Raw genomic sequence first — 24,832 nt, 5'->3', positions numbered from 1 at the left:
ACCATATGGTTTACTAATGCAACTTTAGAAAAGGATGAAAATCTACCTCTATATATGTTTACAATTTATTATAGTAGTAAATGACAACAAAAGGGAGTGAGCCGTGGCTCAGTTACTACGTTAAAGGCGCTATATAAATGCAAATTGTTGTTGTTGTGATAGTATGCCTGCCTCTGAGTTGAAAGGTTATGGCTTCAAGTCCCACTCCAGACAGCCCCGGTGAGCAGAGACCAGAGTTCTTGTCTATGAATAGTGGGTTAACAGCCAGCGAGGTGCTCACGTCCGATGGGAATCCCCATTACATCTAGCTGGTTCTCCTGGTAGGAGGTTGTGAATCAGGCTAACGATCCGCCTACATAAAGAGGGAATTTGTTATGGGAACAACCCAGAGCACGTTCTACTAGATGTGAAAGCAGTGGAAGAAATGGGTTGCCTCGAGCCACTAGGCGCAGAAGTGAAATGACAATAAATATTCTAAAGCTTTTTGTATCTTGAAGTGGAAATGAGGTCGTATGATTATATGAAAACGTATTATAAATCTTCTTGAAATATCTATTCAATGTTTAACATTGTGGGTCCACCAAACTGTAGTAATGGATTCTGGAAAGCTACAGCATAGTGAGCTCTTGAACTGCATTATGGAATTCTGGGAAGCATGTAGACACTGAGGTTTGAATCCAGAATATGGGTTGTCAGCGAGAGTTAAGATGTAAAAATGGCAATCTTTTGTCCCCAAGACAGTAAATTGGTCAGTTAGAAGTCAGCAGTAGATAATTCACTCAGTAGATCAGTTGGGCAGGATCAGCAACAGAAGTCAGGAAAATAGTTGGGCCAGCTGGTAAAGAGTCAAACCACAGCAAGTCGCACCAACCCAAGTTCAGGTGAGTAGAGTAGAAAGGACAAAAATGGTCAGGTACCACTGACTTAATCAGCTGCAGAGGACGTGCTGTATATTTGTTGACTTACAAGTGGACCCTCCAGTGACCACATTCCTATTAACTGCCATCCTGATTATCTCCTAAAACTTTTGCAGGACAAAGACTTATATGAAACATTCCGTCATTTCACATTCATGCCTTTATCACCTTTAGACTCCATTTTTTAACACCCTTCTCATTGGTCTCCCAAACTCCACTCTACATAAATTCCAACTCATCCAAAACTCTGCCATCTGCATCCTATCCCACACAAAATTCCACTCGCCTATCCCTCCAATCCTTGTCAGTCTCCATTGGCTCCCTGACCCTCAGCTCATCAATTTCAAAATCTTGTTTTTGTCTCTTTTCTTAGTGAATAAAACTACAAGTTTTGTTTGTTATTTGTATTGTACTTGTCTTCATACTTGTGTCTAGGACATTGCTGTACCATATATGTTCAGACCAACATTTGGGATCCCTTGATTTCCTGCCAATTTTCATTATCCACCAGGAAAGGGTCCCTCCGCTGCTCCAGATAATGGAGATAAAGGCCGAGAAATTCATTATAGCCACTTTTGGGGCGGTAAAGTCGGGCGGCCGCTAAAGTTTGCGCCCGGCGCAAATTCGAGGCCACATCGCCGATATTCATTAGCTTCGCCCTAAGAGTTTGCTCGAGCACTAAAACTGGCGCTGCACGGCTCTCTTTAGGCGCTAAGCCGGCGGCCCGGGCGCTAACACCGGAAGGTGGGCGCAGGGCAGGTGCGGCAAGCTGCTGATTGACGGCAGACACTCTGGCTCCGGTGAGCTCTTAAATGGGGAGGGTGGATTTGTTTTGTTTTTTTGAAAGGCCGAGACTGCTGTATTTGTGTTGTTGGGGAGGGTTTCTCTCCATCAGTTTGTTAACCACCGCCACCACCACCACCACCAAAACCAAAGTGTTGCAAAACGGCTGCCTTTTCTACTGCAGGAGTGCCCTTTAATTTGCGCTCCCCGCGCCCGCCTCGGCTGTGTACCGTTGCACTTCACAGTCGTTTGGGCCGCCAGGCGCACAACGGGGCGGCGCGAGTGAAGTTCCGGTTCCGGGCGCACAAAGGGCGTTGCACGACAAAATGACGTCATGATCTGCGCACGCAGCTGAGCGCGCGCAAAGACTTTGCGCCGGCGCTAAATGTCTACTGAAGTTGGGGCGAGGCGCAGATCGCGCTGCGCCCTGGCGCTAAGCGCCTAGCGCTCGAGATCTGCTCCTCCTAAGGCGTTAACGGCTGGCGCAGCCAACTGAATTTCTAGGCCAAAGCTTTTATTAAGTCTGTATTTAAGAATGCATCACTGTGCGACTGTAGAGCCCTTCACAGTTAGTTAGTGCTGACCATGTGATTGGTCCACACTTAAAACTCCTACACCTGTTGGGAAAATGCCTAGCATTATAAAATATTTTCAAATGGAATAGGTATAAAAATATTTTTTAAATTGAGGTAGATGAATATTGCTTTTGATGCAAAAGTAACAGTAATAGTTATTGTGGAGTTAGAAAATAGTTATCTGTGCTATTTTAAAATATTTTACAATTTTTAAAATCAATAAATTAAGGTAAAGGTAAAGAGAAGAGTAGTGATTAGCTGTTGCCTGGAGATAGCAGGAAGGAGAGCTAAGGGGATGGAATATTTTGAATTTATGGCACTGGTTAAGGGGAGTATGTTGAGAGGAGCCAAAGAGAATATTTAGCACTTGAGCAGAACAAGAGAGGAAAGGTCAATGCTCCTCTGAACACAATAGTATTGATAGAATAAAGAAAGACAAAGAAGATTATGACCAGGAGAGAGAAAGATGGAGATTGGAAGTGAATGAGGGATCACCTTTCGTGTCAAGTTTTTACAGTATGTAATAAATAATATGTTCGGATGAGTCCTATAATACTTTCACCAAAATCAGCTGCTGCCACTTCTCTTTTCAATCATAAAAAACTTGATTTAAACATTTAAAGTTCTTTTATTTGTTTTATGAAGAAAAGATAAGTTTTATTTTGTCATGTTTGCAGATTATACTATTATCCTGAGTCACACTCTTCTCTCAGCTATTGTCAACACAGCATAGCTGTCACATCACATTGGCTCAAAAGCCACAGAATAATCAGTAAAATAATCAAGTTAACAATGCACATTAGTGTTGACTCAGTGGTAGCACTCATGCCTCTAAGTCAGAAGATTGTGGGTTCATAGTCCCACTCCAGAGACATGAACACTTATTTAAGCAGTAGCTTTACTGTAATACTGAAGTAGTGCTGCACTGTCAGACATGCTGGGGTCGATTTTCCCGAAGCTGTCGGGAAGAAGGCGGGACAACAACTTTCGGGTTTTAGACCCGCCTACATCGTCGTCCGGCCAATCCGTGTGATTTTCCCTTGATTGACCTTGTTGAGCCCGCCCAGCGGGCTCAGCAGGCCAATTAAGGGCCACCCGGCAACAGGTGACGTCACAGACTGCAATTTCATCTGTCAAGAGTTCTTGACAGATGAAATATCAGTGTTTCACAGCTGTTTGAAGCTGCCAAACACGGACAGTCTGAGTTCTAACATGAGTCCTTCTGCACAGACTCAGTTAGAACTCTCAGCAGCACACAAAGCTGAAGGCTGTCACTTTTCACAGATCGCAGCCATTCAACTTTAAGTGCCGGCTGAGTGATGCGCTCCCGACACCTACAGGAAGAAAGGCTGTTAAGGTAAGTAAAGGTAAGTAAAAGTTCTTTACACACTTTAGACACACCAAACACACTTACCTTTGCACTCATGCACCCATCACTCACCTGAACACCGACATCGCGACCCCTCCAACTCCTTCAACCCGATGGCCCGCCTGCTCTAACCTGGCGTGGTTTGGAGCTGTCGGGAATCCCACACGACACCCCTCAAAATAGGGATTAGGCTAAAAACTGCCTGTTAACTACCTATTAACAGGCAGTTAATTGGCACTAATCCTTTCCTGCCTGGGGTCGGCGGGTCCCAGTGCGGGGCGGGTTCCCGCCGCCTCTGAAACTTGCGTGGAGCGGGGTTTTGGGCGGGATGGTGTCGGGACCCCCGAATTCAGGATTTTCCCCTCCCACACACCTGAAATCCCGCCTGACGACTCCAGGAAAATCGACTCCGCTGTCTTTTGGATGAAATGCTAAACTAAGGCCCATCTCCCCTCTCAGGTGGGCGTAAAATATCCCATGACACTATTCAAAGAAAAATAGGGGTGTTCTCTGTGTCCTGGCCAGCATTTATCCCTCAACCAACATCACTAAAACAGAGAGGAAAAAAAAATCACATGTATATGAGAAATGTGCACAGAATAAGAATTTAAAGAAATGAGCGGAGTTTGATTTAACACAGATTGTGAATCCCAATGCTTCCATTTGGCAGAAGGACCTACATTTTTAAATTAAACATAAAAAGCATTTTTTAGACTTAAACTAAAAGAAATGTTGATTGGATTATCTATTTTTTACTTTCAATTTTATTGAAAAATGAGATTTTCTTGTTATACAGCAAGTTTAAAATAGCTGAAATGAATTTGAAGCAACCATAAGCTACTAATTGAATAAAAGGGAATGCTTGAAGGGAAAATTAGTGGAAATAAAAGGATTTATTCTGTGTAGAAATGCAATCTTACAGGCAAGATCCTTTATAGCTTATAAAAATATTCAAAATCTTCAATTTTCATTGACAGTATTTTTATACAGTAATTTCTAGTTCCTAATATTTATGAATTTTAACATAAAATTACATTATTATAATTTCAAGCTTGTCTGTGGTCTCTGTAACAGCCAGTATTCTCATAATTTTGCCTATTCCTATATTTCCTCGACTAAGATTATATATTTGTTCAGTCACTGGGTAGGATGCTACAGTGTTAGGCAGGAGCCAACTTCATAGAATCATAGAATCTTACAGCACAGAAGGAGGCCTTTCGGCCCGTCGTGCCTGTGCCGGCTCTTTGAAAGAGCAGTCGTGCTTAGTCCCACATCCCCGCTTTTAGTCCATAACCCTGTAAGTTCCTTATCCTCCAGTACTTGTCCAACTTCCTTTAAAAATTATTTATGGAATCAGCTTCCACCATCTTTTCAGGTAGTTTGTTCCAGATCCCAATAACTCTCTAGATCTTTTGGCAATGACTTTGAATCTATGACCTATAGTTATTGACCAACTCACCAGAGGGAATAATTTTTCTCTACCTACTCTATCAAAACCCCTCATCATCTTGAAAACCTCTATTAGATCACCTCTTAACCTTTCTGTTCCAGGGAGAACAAAGTAACTTTTCCAACCTCTCCTCATAACTGAAGTCCCTCATCCCTGGTAACATCCTGGTAAACCTCCTCTGTAACCTTTCTAAGGCCTTTACATCTTTCCTGAAGTGTGGTGCCCAGAATTGTCCACAATGCTCCAGCTGAGGCCTAACCAATGATTCATAAAGTTCTCGCATGATCTCTTTGCTTTTATATTCTATGCCTCTATTTAAAAATTCAAGTAACCTATATGCTTTTTTAACCTCCTTATCAACTTGCCCTGCCACCTTTAAGGATTTGTGTATATGGACACCAAGGTCTCTCTGCTCATCTACACTTTTCAAAATCGTGCCATCCACAGTACACTGTCCTTCCACACTAGTCCCCCAAAATACATCACCCCACACTTCTCCGCACCAAACTCCACCCGCCATGCCTCTGCCCACCTCGCCATACTGTCCACGCCACCCTGAAGCCCACATGAACCCCCAGCACCATCCTTTACTTCGCCAAGTCAAGCACCATCCACAAACCTTATAATGCTGCTTCCTGCACCCAAGTCTAGGCCGTTCACAAAAATTGAAACGAGCAATGGACCCAAAACTGACCCTTGGGGAACACCGCTGCAAGCCACCACCCACTTTGACAAACATCCATCCACCACCACCCCTCGCCTCCAGTCACTGAGCCAATCCCACCTCCATACCGCCACTTTCCCCTTAATTCCATGGGCTTCCATCTTCGTAATAAACCTCATGTGTGGCATGTTGTCGAATGTTTTCCTAAAGTCAATGGCCTAGAAATTGGGTTGGTAGCGCCGGCGCTGAGCGCCTAAAGAGACCTAGAATTGGGGCGAAGCCCTATGTTGGGGCGAGCGCTATGAGGATAGCGCCGACTCAGAAATTGACTATACATTTAGCGCCTGCGCTAAGTGTTTGCGCGCGCCCGCGGGCGCAAACGGCTCATGATGTCATTTCAGTGTGCAACGCCTTTTAGGAGCGCCTGGGCGCATATTGGGTGGCGCCCGGAGCCTTAACACCCAGCGCTATTAGTGACAGTTCGAAGGAGGGCTAACAGGCCCTTCTCGGAGTAGGGCGGCGCTATTTAAAGGGGACAGCTCTATTGCAGAATCTTCTGCCACTTGGCCTGCTCATTGCGATCGCTGCTGGAGAGAGTTTGCGAGCTAATGTGGAGCGGAGTTCTGGGATTTGAGCTTTACAGTACTTGGGACCTTCAACCCTGTCCGAAGCACTTGCAGCACTACACCTAAAAGCCTTTTGACCAACTGGCATCCGAATGGGAGCTTGTTTGGAGGGCGACGGCCTCATTGCCCAACACTGTGAAGGGGCAGAGAGACGGCGGGAGAGAGGGCCGGGATTGTCCAGAAGGAGGAGGGGCAATGGAGGTCGGCCAATCCGACAGGAGGCTGCGAGGGTCTTTAGGCAGCAGGTGACAAGCCTTGACATGTCGGAGGAGCAGTGTTTGCGAAGGCTCCGAATCTGGAGGGACATTGTTACTGATCTGTGCCACCTGCTTGGTCAGGATCTGCAGCCGCGTGAACGCTGCAGAACCTCTCTGCCCGTGATGGCTACAGTGAATGAAGGCCTCCATTTTTATGCCAACGGCTCCTTTCAGTCAGCCATTGGGGACAATGCGACTGTCGCTCAGGCTGCAGTCCGCTGTTGCATCCGGCAAGTGACAGATGCCCTTTATAGGTGAACGCGTCCATTCATTACCTTCCCTCGGACCCTGCACAAGCAGGCGGAGGAGGAGGAGTATGAGGAGGAGGAGGAGGAAGAGCAGGTGGAGGAGGAGGAGGAGGAGGAGGAAGATGGAAGGGATGCTGAAAGTGGAAGGTCCATTCGTCAGAGGCTCCTCTGGACTCGTCTCGACACCCCTGTGGCAGAATGATGAGAGTCTTACCTCATGGGCACTTTGGATGTTTGAGGGCCTCTGCATGCCAGCATCACTGAAAGTAGTCACATGCACCAAGCAACATTTAAACTTCTGTTTATTGACACAAAAGTCTTTCATTACAGCTAAACAACGTAAAGTGAGCAGAAACCATCACTGCCAAAATAAAAGTGACCTGTTCGGCAAAGCAGCAAAACTCAACAAAAATCTGCACCTATAACAGCAGGTGAGGGTGTCCGTGAATTTGGACAAACAAACGTCTCAGCACCTCCCTCTACAACTGGCCCCTTGAGGGAGAACGACTTCTCGTTCGCGCCCGGCCCCTTCCCTCCCTGCTGCTCCTACGTAATTGCACCCCAGTGGCGGCCTCAAGGCTGGGGGACGCTTGCCGACTGTCTGGAAGCGCAGAAGCCCCTGAGGTACGGCTTGGCCGACCTCTGGGCTTGGAGGGTGCGGAGGCGGGATGCTTACTTTTAGCATGGCTGGGAGCAGTGTGGCCTGCAGGTGGTGGCAGCTGCAATGCAGGCGTCCCAGCGCTGGCATGTGCAATGGTCTCCTGCCGAGAGAGGACACCTGCACCATGGTCGGACGACACACTGGCTATCTGAGGGGAGCGGCTCGGCTCATCCTCCACAATCGCAGGCTCCACGGATTCCTGGCCTTGTATGGGAGTGGAAGGGCCCGGGGTGATCCTATCTGATGCAGAGAGGGTGGCTGCAGTGAGACATCGCGTTGCGTCAATCTGGCTGTGGAGGAGCCCAGCAAGTGAATGCGTGGCAACAGTGAGGGCCAGTGTGCCAGGTGCCAATGCTTCGGAGAAGGCCTGGACAGTTCTTCCCATGGCTTCGGACAAGGCAGGAGCCGACCGCTCCACTGCCTCGGACAAGCCCTGCACAGACCTTTCCAGGGATTGTCTGAAGCCCTGAACTGTCCTTTCCATTGCCGACTCAAAGCCGTGGACAGTCCTCTCCATTGTTGGGCCGAAGCCCTGGATAGTCCTGTCCATTGTGGCCCCGAACACCTGGAGAGACCTCTCCATTGTTGCGCCAAAGTCCTGCAGAGTCCTCTCCATTGTTGCCCCGAAGTCCAACATACTCCTAGCCAATGAATCTATTGACTCAGGCATCTTCTCCACTGCAGCCATCAGCTCCGTGTGTCTGACCCGGGCCTGTTTGCTCATCTCTGCCAGGCGCCGGACCTCATCTGCACTCTGTGCAGCAGTCATGACGACCTGCCTTGCCCTGCGGGGAGACGGTGGCCGAACTTGCCTATCCCCCCTGCGTTGCTCCATGCCGCTTGGTCCGGCAACTGGCTCATCCTCAGAGCCACCCCCCCTCCCCTCCAGGGGACTACTATCCCCAGTCTGCAGATGTCTCAGCTCCCCGGATTCTGCAACGGCTGGTCTGGATTCCTCCTGGTCCTCGCCTCCGGTGGCACTGGCACTGGCAGCTTCAGCGCGTTGAGCCCGAGTTGGTGCTGCTTCATCTGAAAGTGGGAGGTGGAAGAGTGGCTTTAGCAAAAGGACAGGTTTGATGAAAGGCATGCCAGATTGCGGCATGGCTCTGACGTGGCTGCACACTGAGGATGCATGCTGGCGGGGGGACCAAGTGGAAGGCAACAGGTGGAAAAGGTGAGAGTCTTACCCTCTCTGTCGGTAATGGGGTCGGCAGATGCAGTGGTCACTGGACCAGACAGACGTCCTCCAAGTATCTGGTGCACTCTCTCCTCCAGATCCGTGAGAGTGACCACTTGTGCAGGTCCGCCACCGGTTCGACGCTGTTCTTTTCTAATCTGCGCCATCTTTGACTGCAGGGGAAAGAAGGGGAGGTTCTGTTACATGAGGCCTTGAGACATCATCGCATGCCCCCCATTGTGCAAGAGCCCTTACATGAGGCCTTGAGACATCATCGCATGCCCCCCATTGTGCAAGAGCCCTTACATGAGGCCTTGAGACATCATCGCATGCCCCCCATGGTGCAAGAGCCCTTACATGAGGCCTTGAGACATCTGTCCATGTGTCTGCCCAGAAAGGGCCATGGGTGCATACTGACAGATGGCCAGTGGCGCATCATTACAGCAGGGTGCCCGAAGTCAGCTGCAGATGGAGGGAAGCACAAGTTTGGTAAAGCATCACTCACCATAACGATCCGTGTCAGGTCGTTGAATTTCTTCCTGCACTGAACAGGGGTCCTGGTCGCCATGCTGCTGGAGTTGACCCTCACAGCAACCTCCCTCCAAGATCATCGGTAAGCCTTCTAATTTGGCCTCTTGCCGTTATCCGGGTACAGCACCTGTCGACGGTGTTCAACTGCAGCCACCAATTGGTCCAGAGCCTCAGTGCTGAAGCGCTCTGCTCTCTGCCTAACCTTCTCCATAATGATCAACTTTGTACCGCCAGACAAGGGCGAGCGCCGAATCTGAGGTCTACAGGGCGTTGGGTGTTGAAGCTCAGTCTGACTGACCCACCCCTTTAAGAGCCGGCCGGCGCCTGCAGGTCTTGTGCTTTGCCGTAATTGAGTTCACCTGCGCTGCGCCCGTCCGCGTCGAAATTGAGTAGCGCCTGACCTTTTGCGCCTTAAGAGCACCGTGCAATGGCTGATTTAGCGCCTGAATCCCCTTTGGGGGCGATGCAACCCAATATCGCCCCAGGCGCAGATAGCTCTCGTCTGGCTATAAACTTAGCGCATCGCCAGTTCTAACGCCTCAAGCGGGGCTATACCCAATTTCTAGGCCAATATGTACAACATTTACTGCATTACCTTGATCCACCTTCGCTGTTATCTCATCGAAGAATTCAATCAAACTCTCACCAGTCCCTGTTCAAATCCCTTCCATATCACCCACAGATTTGAGACTGCAGAATTGTTATAAGAACATAAGAAATAAGAGGAGTAGGCCATTTGGCCCTTTGGTCCTGCTCCGCCATTCAATAAGGTCATGGCTGATCTTCTACCTCAACTCCACTTTCCTGCACTACCCCCATATCCCTTAATTCCCTTAATATTCAAAAATCTATCGATCTCTGTCTTGAATATACTCAACGACTGAGCCTCCACAGCCCGCTGGGGTGGAGAATTCCAAAGATTCACCACCCTCTGAGTGAAGAAATTTCTCCTCATCTCAGTCTTAAATGGCCGACCCCTTATTCTGAGACTGTGACCTCTGGTTCTAGACTCCCCAGCCAGGGGAAACATCCTCCCTGCATCTACCCCGTCAAGCCCTGTAAGAATTTTGTATGTTTCAATGAGATCACCTCTCATTCTTCTAAACTCTAGAGGATATAGGCCTAGTCTACTCAATCTCTCCTCATAGGACAATCCCCCCATCCCAGGAACCAGTCTGGTGAACCTTCATTGCACTCCCTCTATGGCAAGTATATCCTTCCTTAGGTAAGGAGATCAAAACTGTACACAATACTCCAGGTGTGGTCTCACCAGAGTCCTATATAATTGCAGTAAGACGTCTTTACTCTTATACTCAAACCCTCTTGTAATAAAGGCCAACATACCATTTGCTTTCCTAATTGCTTGCTGTACCTGCATGTTAACTTTCAGTGCTTCGTGTACAGGGACACCCAGGTCCCTCTGAACACCAACATTTCCCAAACTCTCACCATTTAAAAAATACTCTGCTTTTCTATTTTTCCTACCAAAGTGGATAACTTCACATTTCTCCACATTATATTCTATTTGCCATGTTCTTGCCCACTCACTTAGCCTGTCTGATCCCATCCACTTTCTTGGATGCCTACTGCAGCTTAGTTTGATGGTATGGAACCTCAGTGTCTTGCCCAATGCTGAGCTGAGCTTCAAACCCCACATGCAGTTTATAATCTACCTACTTCCACCATCAAAACAACCCCATCTCTGCCCCTAGCTCATCCCTCCACCCACTGAAACCTTCATTCATGCCTTCATCACCTTTTTTAACACCCTTCTCACTGGTCTCCCAAGCTCCATCCTACATAAACTCCAACTCACCCAAAACTTTGCCACCTTGCATCCTATGCCACACAAAATTCCACTCGCCTATCCCTCCAATCCTTGCCGACCTCCATTCGTGTACCTCCATCCCTGACCCTCAGCTCATCAATTTCAAAATCTTGATTTTGTCTTCAAATGCTCCATGGCTTTGCCCATTTTGGCCTTTACAATCTCCTCCAGCCATACATTTCTGTCCATACCCTCTGCACTTCCAACTCTGTCCTATGTCACATTACCCCTCTGACCAATTCACCATCAGTGGCAAAGCCTTCAGCTAACGAGCTCCTACACTTTGGAACTCGCTTCATAAAACTCTCCATTTTGCTCCATCTTTCCTCGCCATCAAAAGCCTCTTTAAAACCTACCTCTTCAACTTCACTTTGGATCACCTCTCCTCCAGCTCCTACTCCTGCTCGGATCTGATACCCACCTAGGAAGTACCTTGGTTCGCTTTGCTATGTTAAAAAGCTATATAAATGGAAATAGTTGTTCTTGTTGTTAGTGTGGTGTTTGTTTTGTTGGTCCCAAACTACTTAAGGAAACATTTAGTTTCTCTTAGCAGTCTCTCAAATACAGCAGGTAGCCATTTAAAATTAAACTAGTTTCTTGAACAAGAAAAGTGAAATTATTTAGATGTAAGTTAGTCTTACATAACCACGGGTATATTAATTCTTTTTTTAAATTTCTTTTCAGAAAGGATAATAATGAAGAATTGGGTAAGTTTGACTTAATATATTAGTTGAATTACAGCATAGAAATACTGTGCCATGGTTTTACAATAATGATAGAGATTTATACTGAAGAATAAAGAAAATGGAATGCACAATGTTGCCATGTTAAATCACATTGGAATCTCCTGAAAGCTCAGTGGATAAACCAAAATAGTGTGGTACTAAGCCATATAACCAGGAAGGTCCCAAGTTAGATCTCTGGTCTATGCTAATTTAACTGACCTCAGCCAAGTCAGTGGTTGGGGTGGTAAAAATGGCCTAAGCATATTTGGGTTAATGAGAGGGAAAGTTGACCTTGATCCTGCTCCTGAGCAGTGGATCCTGCTGGAAAGTGCAGGTGTGTTGACGTTAGAGGACGACAAAGCTTGGTTACAATGCTTCTCACAATCAAATAAATTACTTACACTCCGATTATCTAGGCTCACAAATGCAGAGTTCCACCTAAGTGAGGCACTGGAAGGCTGCTAGTGCCTATGAAACTGTACTGTAGGATAAGTTGTACCTATAAGTGAGAAAGGAAGTAAATTGGGGAAAATAATGATTAAAGGTAGATTTTCTAAGTCATCACACAGCAAGCACACATTGGAAAATCGTGAGAACTTTCTTGATAAGTGTGTTTCCAACCCAACAAGGAAGGAAGCAGTGCTGGATCTAGTTCTGGGGAATGAAGTGGGGCAACTAGAGTATGTTTCAGTGGGAGAGCATTTGAGGAATAGTGATCATAATATCATCAGGTTTAGAATAGTTATGGAAAAGGAAAAGGTACAATCGAGTGTAAAACTACTTAACTGGAGGAGTGCTATCTTCAGTGAGTTGAAGAGAGATCTGGCCCAGATGGATTGGAATCAAAAATTGATGGGCAAAACAGTAATGGGAGGCCTTCAAAGAGGAGATGGTTCTGGAACAGACGACACACATTCCCATGAGGGGGAAAGGAAGGGCATCCAAAGCTAAAACTCCCTGCATGACTAAATATATAAATGTTAAAGTGAGACAGAAAAAGGAGGATAATGACAATTGACAGTAGAGAACCAAGCTGAATATAGAAAGTACAGAGGAAATCTAAAAAATGGAATAAGAGGGGCAAAGAGAGAATAGATTAGCAGCTAACATAAAAGGGAATCCAAAAGTCTTTTATAAATACAAAGATAGTAAAAGTTTCACAATTGTTATCAGGGCTGTAGTGATGCCATCTAATATATCTTAAAATTGCTAGTGTATCGCAGCATTCCACTTCAAAATGCATTGAAAATTCCTATCAGGTTTCCGCCCCACCATAGCACTAAAATGGCCCTTATCAAAGACACAAATGACATCCTATGTGACTGTGTTGAACTATCCCTCCTCATCCTTCTCAACCTGTCTGCCTCTAACGCCTCTACTCCATTGCCCAGTAGGGTGGGACTGCCCTCACCTGGTTCCATTCTTATCTATCCAGTTGTAGCCAGAGAATCACTTGCAATGGCTTCTCTTTCCACTCCCGCACCATTAACTCTGGAGTTCCCCAAGGATCTATCCTTGGCCCCCTCCTATTTCTCATCTACATGCTGCCCTTTGGCGACAACATCCAAAAACACAACATCAGGTTCCACGGGTACGCTGATGACATCCAGCTCTACCTCACCGCCACCTTTCTCGACCCCTCCACTGTCTGTGATTTGTCATGCTGCTTGTCCAACATCCAGTACTGGATGAGTGGAAAATTCCTCCAACTAAATATAGGGAAGACCAAAGCCAATGGCCCAGAAATTCGGGTCGGGGGCTTCCCGCGGGTGTAAGCCTCCGACCTGCACTTACCTTGCGCGCCGGCCGTTGAGCTGTGGGCCCCCGTGGAATTCCGATCCGGGGCCTGGTCCAGCTGCCGGCGCGCAGTGCTTGCGTATCCCAGGGGCGCAGTTAGTTCGATGCGTCCCCTGGGATCACATGGGCCATGGGGAGCCAATCGGAGCAGGGAATGCTCCATTCATAAGTTTGACGAGCTGTCAAAACTTATAACTACTACGGCCCCAAAACAGCACTAAATCTTCAAATAAATTTTTTAAAAACATCACATTTTTAAAATAAATTATAAATTATGTGAAATAACTATTTTAAACAATAATTTAAATTTTTGAAAATATAATTTTATTTTCTAACGGGGCTAAAAATAAACTTACCTTGCTTTAAAGTATTTAAAAATAATAAACCTGTGGAAAAAATGTTTTAATTTTAATTAATTCACCACTTACCTTGTAAAAAGCAAGCCTTGCGCCTGCTTTTTAAATGTGTAACTTCTGCAGACTTACCCTCCCGGGAAAACCTGCAAAAGAAACCTAAGTTCGATGCGCACGCGCAGCCTCTCCTGCGCACGCGTTCGAACTCTGAACCCCTTCGTTCAGGGGAACGGAAGTGCCGGTTTCCCACGTATGCGCAGTGCATGCAGGAAACCGGCACTTCCATTGGGCCTGCGGGTGAGTACCCATGCGTACTCACCCGTGGAGACCCGAATTTCTGGGCCATTGTCTTTGGTCCCTGCCACAAACTCTGTTCCCTAGCCATCGAATCCATCCCTCTCCCTGGCCACTGTCTGAGGCTGAACCAGACTGTTCGCAACCTTTGTGTCCTATTTGACCCTGAGATGAGTATATCTGCTCCATCACCAAGACTGCCAATTTCCACCTCCATAAAAAAAATATAAAACTAAAGTGGCTAGACTTCATCAGTCACCACCAGATTGTGGAGGCATCATCGCTTGCCCACGCTCTTTATTTACTGCCTGTGCGATTTATTTTGACAGACAGTTTTTGTGCTCCACGCAGCCTTTGGAACCTCTGAAAGAAACCATGCAAACATTTACAGCCATTTTAAAGGCTAACCAAATTTTTGCTCCCCTAAGTGGCCACAAACCCACTAATGGCCGCCTTTGTTTAATTTTTAGCAGCCCTTTAAAGATTCGGAAAAATCAAAGGATTGCAGCCCCTTTAAGAGCTACTGGTGCTTTTCAATACCCGTCTCATCTCTTTGACAAATTCTTTATCAGGATGCTCGTCAATAATGTATAATTAGGGCCACAACAAGGAAATGGCCTACTCCTGCTCCTATTTCTTATGAAATTGACGCTGTTTGAAACTAGTGAGCCTTGTGCTCAGCACACTTGCTACTCCAGTTTCTCTGGCCCTGTGGAGAACCTACCGGACTGACTGAATGTTTAACTGAAGACTTTTTTTTAAAAGGTTTATACAATTTCTTTTAGAAACATTACACAAAGCATAGAGAAATAGACCAAATAAACCAGATGTCCCAAAGTGCTTTACAGCAAATGAAGTAATTTTGTAGTGTGGTCACTGTTGTAATGTAGTAATATAATGTAAGCAGAGCAAAAAGTGAAGATTTGGAGGTAGCTATTTAAACATTCAAAAAAAGCACACAGATTTCACCCCCCCACCCCCACAATAACATTAAGGACAGACTCGTCAACTCTTTGTCTCACCAACCACTGACACCTCTGTTTCTGGCTGGAGAGAATGTCAACATTAATTCACAAAGGGAAGTTGAGACTGCTCAGAGTGTGAAAGAACCAATGTATATACTTCCATGTTTGTCTGGTGTCCCAGATTAGAACACAGGACTGCAAACAAACTGGTGCACAGAAAACCTGTCTTAACTTCATATAGATCTGTGCAACCTTAATCATAAGTGTAATCTTCTGCTGGATCTTTTAGGCTGGCCATAAAGCAGGCTCCTTTTGAATTAGACATAGCTCCTTCTAAATATTGTAATGCATTGAAATGAAGCCTAATGTGATATCCCTGTGATGAAATATGTCATTCATCAGACTCTGTAGTTAACTGTATATATTGTATTGCCTGCTCCGGTGTTTGTACCTTGTATTGTGTATAGGGCACCGCCCCCTTTGTGTGTCGGCTCCGCCCATACCTGGCCCTACTTAAGACAAGTCCAGGCTTGTCCTGCAGTAGAACAGCAGCACGCCAGGTGAAGCTAGGTGCAGCCACCGGCATCTTTTCTTTGCTAATAAAAGCCTTGTTATATTCTGCTAACTTCGAGTCTTGAAGTTATTGAGGCACGTCAATTTTATTAGCAAACTTTTAACGATGGATCAACTTTTGAAACCGGAACGCTTGGATTTGGACCCGCATGCTTCGGATGCATCGGCACGGTTTGGACACTGGTTCCAGTGCTTGGAATTCTTTATGGCCAACTCCGAAGCCGTCACAGCCTCTACAGCCACCGGAGATGTGAAACTCGGGATCCTACAGAATCGGGTAAGCCACCGGGTTTTTCCACTCATACAAGACGCCGCCAGCTACCTGGATGCCTGCAACATCCTAAAGGCCCACTATCAGCGGCCTACCAACGAAGTGTACGCCAGGCACCTGCTTGCTACCTGCACACAGCGACCCGGAGAGTCGCTAGAGGACTTTCTAGTCACCCTAAAAGTGCTTGGCAAAGACTGCAAATGCAAAGACGTGAAAGCCACGGTATACACAGACGAGCTGATTCGGGATGCCTTTATCGCAGGCCTTAGCTCTAATTATATCCGGCAGAGACTGCTAGAGAAAACGGGCCTAGATCTGACACAGGCTGTGGACACAGCGCGATCGTTGGATGTGGCTCAGAAGAACTCTGACTCCTACTCGGCAGGCCGCGCGGCCCACGCCGCCTCTGTTTCCCAGCCCGGTAGCCCAACACCGTCGGGGCCCTGCTCTCCCCCCAGAAGCCCTACGACCGCCGCGACGCATCGGGGCCCCAAATGCTACTTCTGCGGGCAGCCGAAGCACACCAGGAACCTGTGCCCAGCGAAAGGCACCACCTGCTTTAAGTGCAGTAAGAAGGGGCACTTTGGGAAGGTGTGCAGAGGGAACCCCGCAGGCAAAACCGCCACCGCTGCGTGCGCGCCGTGGGAGCGGCCATCTTGGACGCCATCTTGTCCGACCTCGTGGGGTCCGCCATCTCGCGAGCAGACAGCGTGGACGCCATCTTACCCGGCCTCGTGTGGCCCACCATCTTGTCCCGATCAGGGCCCTACAGTGGCGTCGATCACAGTGGACCAGTCCAGACCGCACCCACTATCCAAATCGATGGTGGACATTGAGGTAAACGGGTGCAAGGTTAAATGTTTAATTGACAACGGGAGCACAGAGAGCTTCATTCACCCTGATCTGGTACAACGACTCTCTCTAACTATAGTCCCTACTCAGGGCAGGATCTCTATGGCCGACAAAACCCAGATATCGACTATTGCGGGTTACTGCGCGGTACGATTGTCCGTTAAAGACACTGTATATAATAATTTTAAACTGTTAATTATGAAAGATTTATGTGTGAGCGTGATCTTGGGCCTGGATTTTCAGTGCCACCACCAAAGCATCACGCTCAATTTCGGTGGGACCCAGCCGCCCCTCACAGTGTGCGGTCTGGCTACCCTGAAGGTAAAGCCGCCTTCGCTATTCGCGAACCTTACCCCTAACTGCCGGCCAATAGCGACCAAAAGCAGGAGGTACAGCTGGGAGGACAGGCGGTTTATCGCGACCGAGGTAGACAGGCTCCTGAAGGAGCGCATTATTGAACGCAGCAACAGCCCGTGGCGCGCCCAAGTGGTGGTGGTGAGGGGTAGCGAGAAGAAGCGGATGGTGATTGACTATAGTCAAACAGTCAACATCTATACCCAACTAGACGCCTACCTGCTACCCCGCATATCCGAGATGGTGAACCAAATCGCCCAATACCGGGTGTTCTCCACCATCGACCTCAAGTCAGCGTACCACCAGCTCCCTATCAGACCAGAGGACCGTTCGTACACCGCCTTCGAGGCAAACGGACGCCTCTACCAGTTCCTCAGAGTCCCCTTTGGGGTGACGAATGGGGTCTCGGTCTTTCAGAGGGAGATGGACCGCATGGTCGATGACCACCACTTGCAGGCAACCTTCCCCTATCTCGACAACGTCACCATCTGCGGCCACAACCAACAGGACCACGACTCAAACCTCGCGAGGTTTCTGAAAACCGCACAAAAACTCAACCTCACCTACAACGAGGACAAGTGCGTTTTCAACACCACGCGTCTTTGCATACTAGGCAGCGTGGTGGAGAATGGGGAAATCGGACCAGACCCCGACCGATTGCGCCCCCTACGGGAGCTGCCCCTGCCCAACACTCCCAAAGCCCTGAAAAGGTGCCTGGGGTTATTCTCATATTATGCCCAATGGGTCCCTAACTACTCCGATAAAGCCTGTCCCCTCTTGAAAGCATCCTCTTTCCCGCTCTCTGCTGAGGCCTATGCTGCCTTCAAAAGCATTAAGCAGGATATTGAGCGGGCCACGCTACAGGCAGTGGACGAGAACACTCCCTTTCAAGTGGAAAGTGATGCGTCTGACTTTGCCTTGGCAGCCACCCTCAACCAGGCAGGGCGGCCCGTAGCTTTCTTCTCGAGGACCCTCCAGGGGCCCGAGATCAGACACTCCTCCGCGGAAAAGGAGGCCCAAGCCATCGTGGAGGCAATGCACCACTGGCGGCACTACCTAGCCGGCAAACGCTTCACCCTACTTACCGACCAGCGGTCGGTAGCGTTTATGTTCAATAATAAACAGAGGGGGAAGATTAAAAATGATAAGATTCTTAGGTGGCGGATCGAGCTCTCCACATTCGAGTATGACATCATATACCGGCCGGGGGCCCTTAACGAATCCCCCGACGCCCTCTCACGAGGGATGTGTGCCAACGCCACCGGGGATCGGCTACAGACCCTCCACAACGACCTCTGCCACCCAGGGGTCACACGGCTGTTCCACTTCATAAAGTCCCGCAACTTACCCTACTCGATTGAGGAAGTTCGGTCTCTGACCAGGAACTGCCACACTTGCGCTGAGTGCAAGCCTCGGTTCAACCGCCCTGATAGAGCCCACCTAATCAAAGCTACACGGCCCTTTGAGCGGCTTAGCTTAGATTTCAAGGGCCCCCTCCCGTCCGTCGACCGCAATGTTTACTTCTTGAACATTGTGGACGAATACTCCCGTTTCCCATTCGCCTTCCCCTGCCCAGACATGACCAGCGCCACGGTCATTAAATGCCTCAACAGCCTGTTCTGCCTGTTCGGTATGCCAAGCTATATCCACACGGATAGGGGGGCGGCCTTCATGAGTGAAGAGCTACGCCAGTACATGCTGTCCAAGGGGATTGCCACGAGCCGTACCACCAGCTACAACCCCCGGGGTAACGGTCAGGTGGAGCGAGAGAATGGGACAGTATGGAGGGCAGTCACTCTAACTCTAAGGACCAAGGGCCTCCCTATCTCCCGCTGGCAGGAAGTCCTCCCAGATGTGCTCCACTCAATACGGTCACTATTGTGTACCGCCACTAATGCCACGCCTCATGAGCTAATGTTTGTGTTTCCCCGGAAATCCACCTCGGGCGTATCCATACCGTCATGGCTCTCCACCCCAGGTCCGGTACTCCTGCGGAAGCATGTGAGGGGCCACAAGACGGACCCCCTCGTGGAGCCAGTGCACCTGCTCCACGCCAACCCACAATATGCGTATGTCCGGCACGCCGACGGACGGGAGGACACTGTGTCCATAAAAGACCTCGCCCCAGCCGGTAACAACAGCAACAACGACAACGACTTCAACAACAACAACAACAACAACCACAACAACTATTACCCACCCACTCCACCCACTAATTTTTCATCACCCCCGGAAGAACACCAGCCAACGGTACACCCACCACCTACTCCCCCACCACCTACTCCGTCAACAACCCCGGTGGCGCCCCCGGCAGAGACCCAGGGGACCACCCGGGACACCCAGCCGGCACCCGCGGCACCGCAACCGTTACATCGGTCACAGAGGACTATCACACCCCCGGACAGACTAAATCTGTAGACGGGGTGAATGTGATGAAATATGTCATTCATCAGACTCTGTAGTTAACTGTATATATTGTATTGCCTGCTCCGGTGTTTGTACCTTGTATTGTGTATAGGGCACCGCCCCCTTTGTGTGTCGGCTCCGCCCATACCTGGCCCTACTTAAGACAAGTCCAGGCTTGTCCTGCAGTAGAACAGCAGCACGCCAGGTGAAGCTAGGTGCAGCCACCGGCATCTTTTCTTTGCTAATAAAAGCCTTGTTTTATTCTGCTAACTTCGAATCTTGAAGTTATTGAGGCACGTCAATCCCATTTATCTGGGTTGGAGTTGGGCTGGGTGCTCTTGCTTGCCCGTCTAAGTGTACTAAAGGAAGGTTCTTAAGGCATTGGAGCATTTAAAGGTTCTGAGGCCTTTTAGACCTTATTTACTTTCCAGTTTTACTGTACATTTTAGTACTTGCTTATGTTAATTTCTGGTATTTTTAATCATTTTTTTCATGTTTTTTTATAAAATATTGGGCAGTTGTGTTTTCATTCTCATAACAGTATATAATGCCTTCGTGGATTTTAAAATAGCCAAATATCATCTGCTAATTCACTGGAAAGATTTAAGCATAACAGCAGGAGCTGAAAAAGGAGGACATGAACAAGAATTCTTACAATGCAAGCTTTATGGGAGCTCGGGGAGCAACAAGGCATCTAAATAAAGAATCAAGCTTAAATTAATATTGGGGTTGGTTTTGAAGCATAAGATTTATAGCATGTAAGGGTTGAAATTCTACAAGATGAATGAGACATGCTAGGGAGATTAGCAGCAACGAGGACTGGACATGCCATTATGTCACTAACCGTATCTGCAAGCCCGGCCACAACGATTTGGCAATGACCACGAGGAGCTGGCTCCACAAGCTCTGGGCCAGCATGGTGCCAGTTACTGACCTGTGCCATCTTCTGTAAGAGCACCTTCAACCAACTTGCACCAGAGGGACAGCACTGCTAGTGGACATCAAGGCCACCCCTTCAACATTTTGTCTCTGCCGCTGTTATGTCTGACATTGGTGATAGGTACTCGATTGCCTTGGCCTGAGCACATGGAGTTTGATAGTGCTGTTATCATTGTATTGTGTATAGGTATTCGATTGCTTTTGCCTGGAAGTGTGTGTGTGTGTGGCAGCCATTAAAAAAGCAACATGAACTGAACTCTGCTTACGGTCTCTGGATTATCTTTGCAAACGCAACATTTGGCGACAAGGATGGCTGAATTCTCTCTTCCACCACCTCCTCCCTTCCTTGCACTACCAGGTGAGCCCCCGATCTCATGGGTTCGTTGGTTACAGTCCTTTGAAACCTACCTCATTGCTCTTGGACTAGAAACTGTGAGTATGGCTCGGAAAAAGGCACTGTTATCCCATTGCTTGGGAGCGGAGGGCCAGCGTGTTCTTGGGACATTATGCACAGCAGACTCAATTCAAACGTATGATGTGGCTGTAGCTCTGTTAAGCCCCACAAAGTGCCCTCCTGCGGCGATTCATTTTTAGACAGCGTCAACAACTTCCTGGCGAGTCGGTGCATCAATACGTGGCTAATTTGAGCGGGTTAGCTAGATCGTGCAAGTTCGGTGCGCTACAAGACGAGATGGTGCGTGATCAACTAATAGAGCACACCAACAACGTGAGAGTGCGTGAAAGACTGTTACTCGAGTCCGACGATCTGTCGTTGTCACAGGCAGTCAACATTGCCTTTCAAGTGGAGTCTGTAGCCGAATGTGCAGCGAAACTAGCACACACACCCAGTGACGGCGCCCTCGGCCCCGACAGCCCTGACACTGTAATGCTCGCGCAACGGCAGCAACGCGCGCTACCGCGGCAACAGTGCGGAAACTGCGGATCTCGTTCACATGCTACCAGAGCGCAGAATTGCACCGCGCGCGGCCAAGCCAGTCGCAATTGTGGAAAACAAAATCACTTTGCCAAGGTCTGCCGCTCTGCCCCTGTTGCTACAGATGAACACTCTCAGTCCTCAAGCAGTTGGCCTATAATTCACAACGTGAGCTCTGGGCCAGTAGTGGCTTTCAAGTCATGCACAATTAACCTGAATGATGTGTGCATCCCTCTGTTATTGGATACCGGTGCCAGCGTCTCACTGCTGAATGTGGACACATTCAAACGCTTTTTCAGCTCCCTGCCACTCTCTGCGCCCTCCACTGCCCTTTGCAGGTATGGTAATTCGAAAATTGGACTAGTGGGCTCAGTCAACCTCACTGTACGCTATGGAACAAAAGTTTTGCCAGATTTTTGTTTTCATGTGGCACGCCAAGGAGCTAACCTGATGGGACTGGATCTTTTCACTGACCTGGGTTTTTCTCTCTTGGACACCGGCGGGTCTGCGATTCTGCACGTCGCCTCACCGTGGCGCCAAACATGGCCAGCACTCTTTGAGGGTCTGGGCTGCCTGACTGCCTTCACCCACCAGCACATGGTTGACTCTACCGTTACCCCTGTCATTCAGCCACTGCGCCGCATCCCGCTTGCTCTCCATGACGGGGTCACAGCTGAACTAAAGCAGCTACTGGAAGCTGGCATCAACGAACCAGTTGATGCCTCCCCATGGGTCTCCAACCTGGTGGTCGCAACGAAAAAGTCAGGTGGTCTACGCATCTGTGTCGATCTTCGAGCAGTGAATAAGGCCGTAATCCCTGACAAATATCCACTGCCCACGTCAGAGGAACTCACAGCGCAGTTCTATGGTTCCATCCTGTTCTCGAAACTGGACCTTTGACAGGGCTATCTACAGGTTCCCCTCCACCCCAGCAGCAGGGACCTCACTGCTTTTGTAACACATGCTGGCGTCTTTCGGTACACCAGGATGCCATTTGGACTTAGCTCTGCACCCAGCTGCTTCCAAAAGGTGATGTCCTCTGTGCTCGCGGGCATTCCTGGGGTGGCCATCTACCTGGATGACATCGTCGTGCATGGGCCCTCGACCTCCACTCACAACGAACGCCTTCACAGAGTTTTCACGGCTCTAGCAAAACACAAGCTCGCACTGAATGGTGAAAAGTGTGTCTTTGCTGTTTCAGAGATCGAATTTGTGGGGTTTCGGTTGTCGGCTGACGGTATATCCCCACTCCAGTCAAACGTGGATGCCATTCACAGCATCCCAGAACCCAGCTCTGCAGCACAGGTTGCCTCCTTCCTTGGCATGACTGGGTACTACCTGAAGTTTTTGCCCCAGTACTCAGCCACCACAGCCCCACTGCGCCAGCTCCTGCGAAAGGATGAGCCCTGGGTGTGGTCACAAGCCTGTACGGAAGCTGTTCGCCTCCTCAAATCGCAGCTCACGTCACCTCCAGTGTTGGCTCACTTTGACGTCGCCAGCCCCACCCTCGTCACCTGCAACGTGTCCGCTGCAGCTGTGGGGGCGGTGTTATCGCAGATACAGAATAGAGTGGAGAAACCAATCGCCTTTGCCTCCCGAGCCCTTAGCCCCACCGAACAGAAGTACTCAGTAGGCGAGTGTGAGGCGCTGGCGTGCGTCTGGGCTTGTGAGCGGTGGCACCTGTACACGTATGGCTGTGCCTTCACCCTGCGAACCGATCACCAGGCTCTCATTGCCCTGCTGTCGACATCCGGCACGGGCCACAGACCACTGTGTCTACACCGCTGGTCTGACCGCCTCCGCCAATACAATTTCAGTCTCCAGTTCACACCAGGACATGACAATGTTGTTGCAGATCTGCTCTCCCGCACTGTCTCTGCCACAGCCCCACTCGTCGGGTCTGACCATGTGGAACAGGATATCATCCAGATGCTGCACACGCCTCTCCAAACCACAGTCTCTCTCCAGGAGCTCAAAGAGGCCTCTGAACAGGATCCGGCCCTCACCCAGCTGTGCACCTTCATCAGAGATGGCTGGCCTCGCAAGGTGCCTGAGGAACTGTCTGCCGACTCCAGAGTTAAAGAGGAGCTCTCCTGCTCGAATGACTCCTGTGTTGCACGTGGGCTCTGCACTGTGGCCCCAAGTGCCCTTCATGCGCGTGTTTTATCCATGGCGCATGAGGGCCACTTGGGCATAGTGAAACTCAAACAACGATGCTGAGACCTAGTGTGGTGGCCGGGTATCGACAGGGAAATCGAGGCCCTGGTCAAGGACTGTGCAGACTGCCTTGTAAGTGGCAAGACTGGCCACCAAGCTCCTCCACCCCTGCAACCCCTTGCCTGGCCCTCTCAGCCCTGGGAGCACCTGCAGCTGGACGTCTGCGGGGAGATCCATGGTGTCCCCCACCATCAACGGTTCCTAGTGGTGACCTATGACCTGCACTCAAAATGGCCAGAGGTCACTGCCGTGGGCTCCGTCACCTCTCGGGTCATCATTGATATCCTTGAGTCTGTGTGGAGTTTGCACATTCTCCCCGTGTTTGCGTGGGTTTCCTCCGGGTGCTCCGGTTTCCTCCCACAGTCCAAAGATGTGCGGGTTAGGTTGATTGGCTATGATAAATTGACCCTTTGTGTTAGGGGGATTAAATACGTGGGGTTACGGGGATAGAGTGGGATATGTGTTGGTGTAGGGGTTACGGGGATCGGGTGGGATATGTGTCGGTGCAGGCTCGATGGGCCGAAATGGCCTCTATCTGCACTGTGGGGTTTCTGTGATTCTGTGATTCTGTGATTCTCCCGCTGGGGGCATCCAAAGGCCATCACCACAGACAATGGCCCCCAAATGGTCTCTTCGGAACTCTCCTCTTACCTTGAGAGCAAGGGCATCCGTCACATACCACCCCGAGTCAAATGGGGGGGGGGGGCGGTGGAGCGTTTTAACCAGACACTGAAAAATGGCCTCAGAGCACACCTATCCCAGGGGTGTGCGTTTGACAAGGCCCTCCTCCACACACTGCTGCACTACAGAGCCTCCCAGCATTCCACTACAGGGGTCTCACCCGCATCCCTCATGCTAGGCCGTGAGCTCATGCTGCCCCTTGGCAGGCTCCGTCCCTCGCTAGCTCAGAGCCCTGCTCTGCCAGCACAAGCCACAGTCGCTAGACAGCAGGAGAAGATGAAACTCCGCTTCGACCAGTCGAAGAGGGTCAAGGCGCCCAACATCTCAGTCTCCGATTGGGTCAGAGTCTGCAGGCCTCACCGCAACAATAAGATGGCCTCATTCT

At 49.2% G+C, this 24,832-nt stretch overlaps 1 protein-coding gene across 1 annotated transcript in view; it reads left to right on the top strand.

The window, feature by feature from the left end:
* Nucleotides 1-24,832, top strand: part of LOC147107518 (uncharacterized) — a 75,398-nt gene that overhangs the window by 27,313 nt on the left and 23,253 nt on the right. Inside the window, exon 2 of the mRNA XM_086006592.1 lies at nt 11,771-11,793. Within this exon, the coding sequence (XP_085862718.1) occupies nt 11,771-11,793 (23 nt within the window). The remainder of the gene's footprint in view (nt 1-11,770; nt 11,794-24,832) is intronic.

This window comes from Somniosus microcephalus, chromosome 14, assembly GCF_052327205.1.
Source record: "Somniosus microcephalus isolate GS21.2 chromosome 14, FLI_Smic_1.0, whole genome shotgun sequence".
NCBI classification, from domain to species: Eukaryota; Metazoa; Chordata; class Chondrichthyes; order Squaliformes; family Somniosidae; genus Somniosus; species Somniosus microcephalus.
The sequence above is the reverse complement of the archived record's forward strand: the minus strand, read 5'-3'. Positions and strand labels throughout refer to the sequence as shown.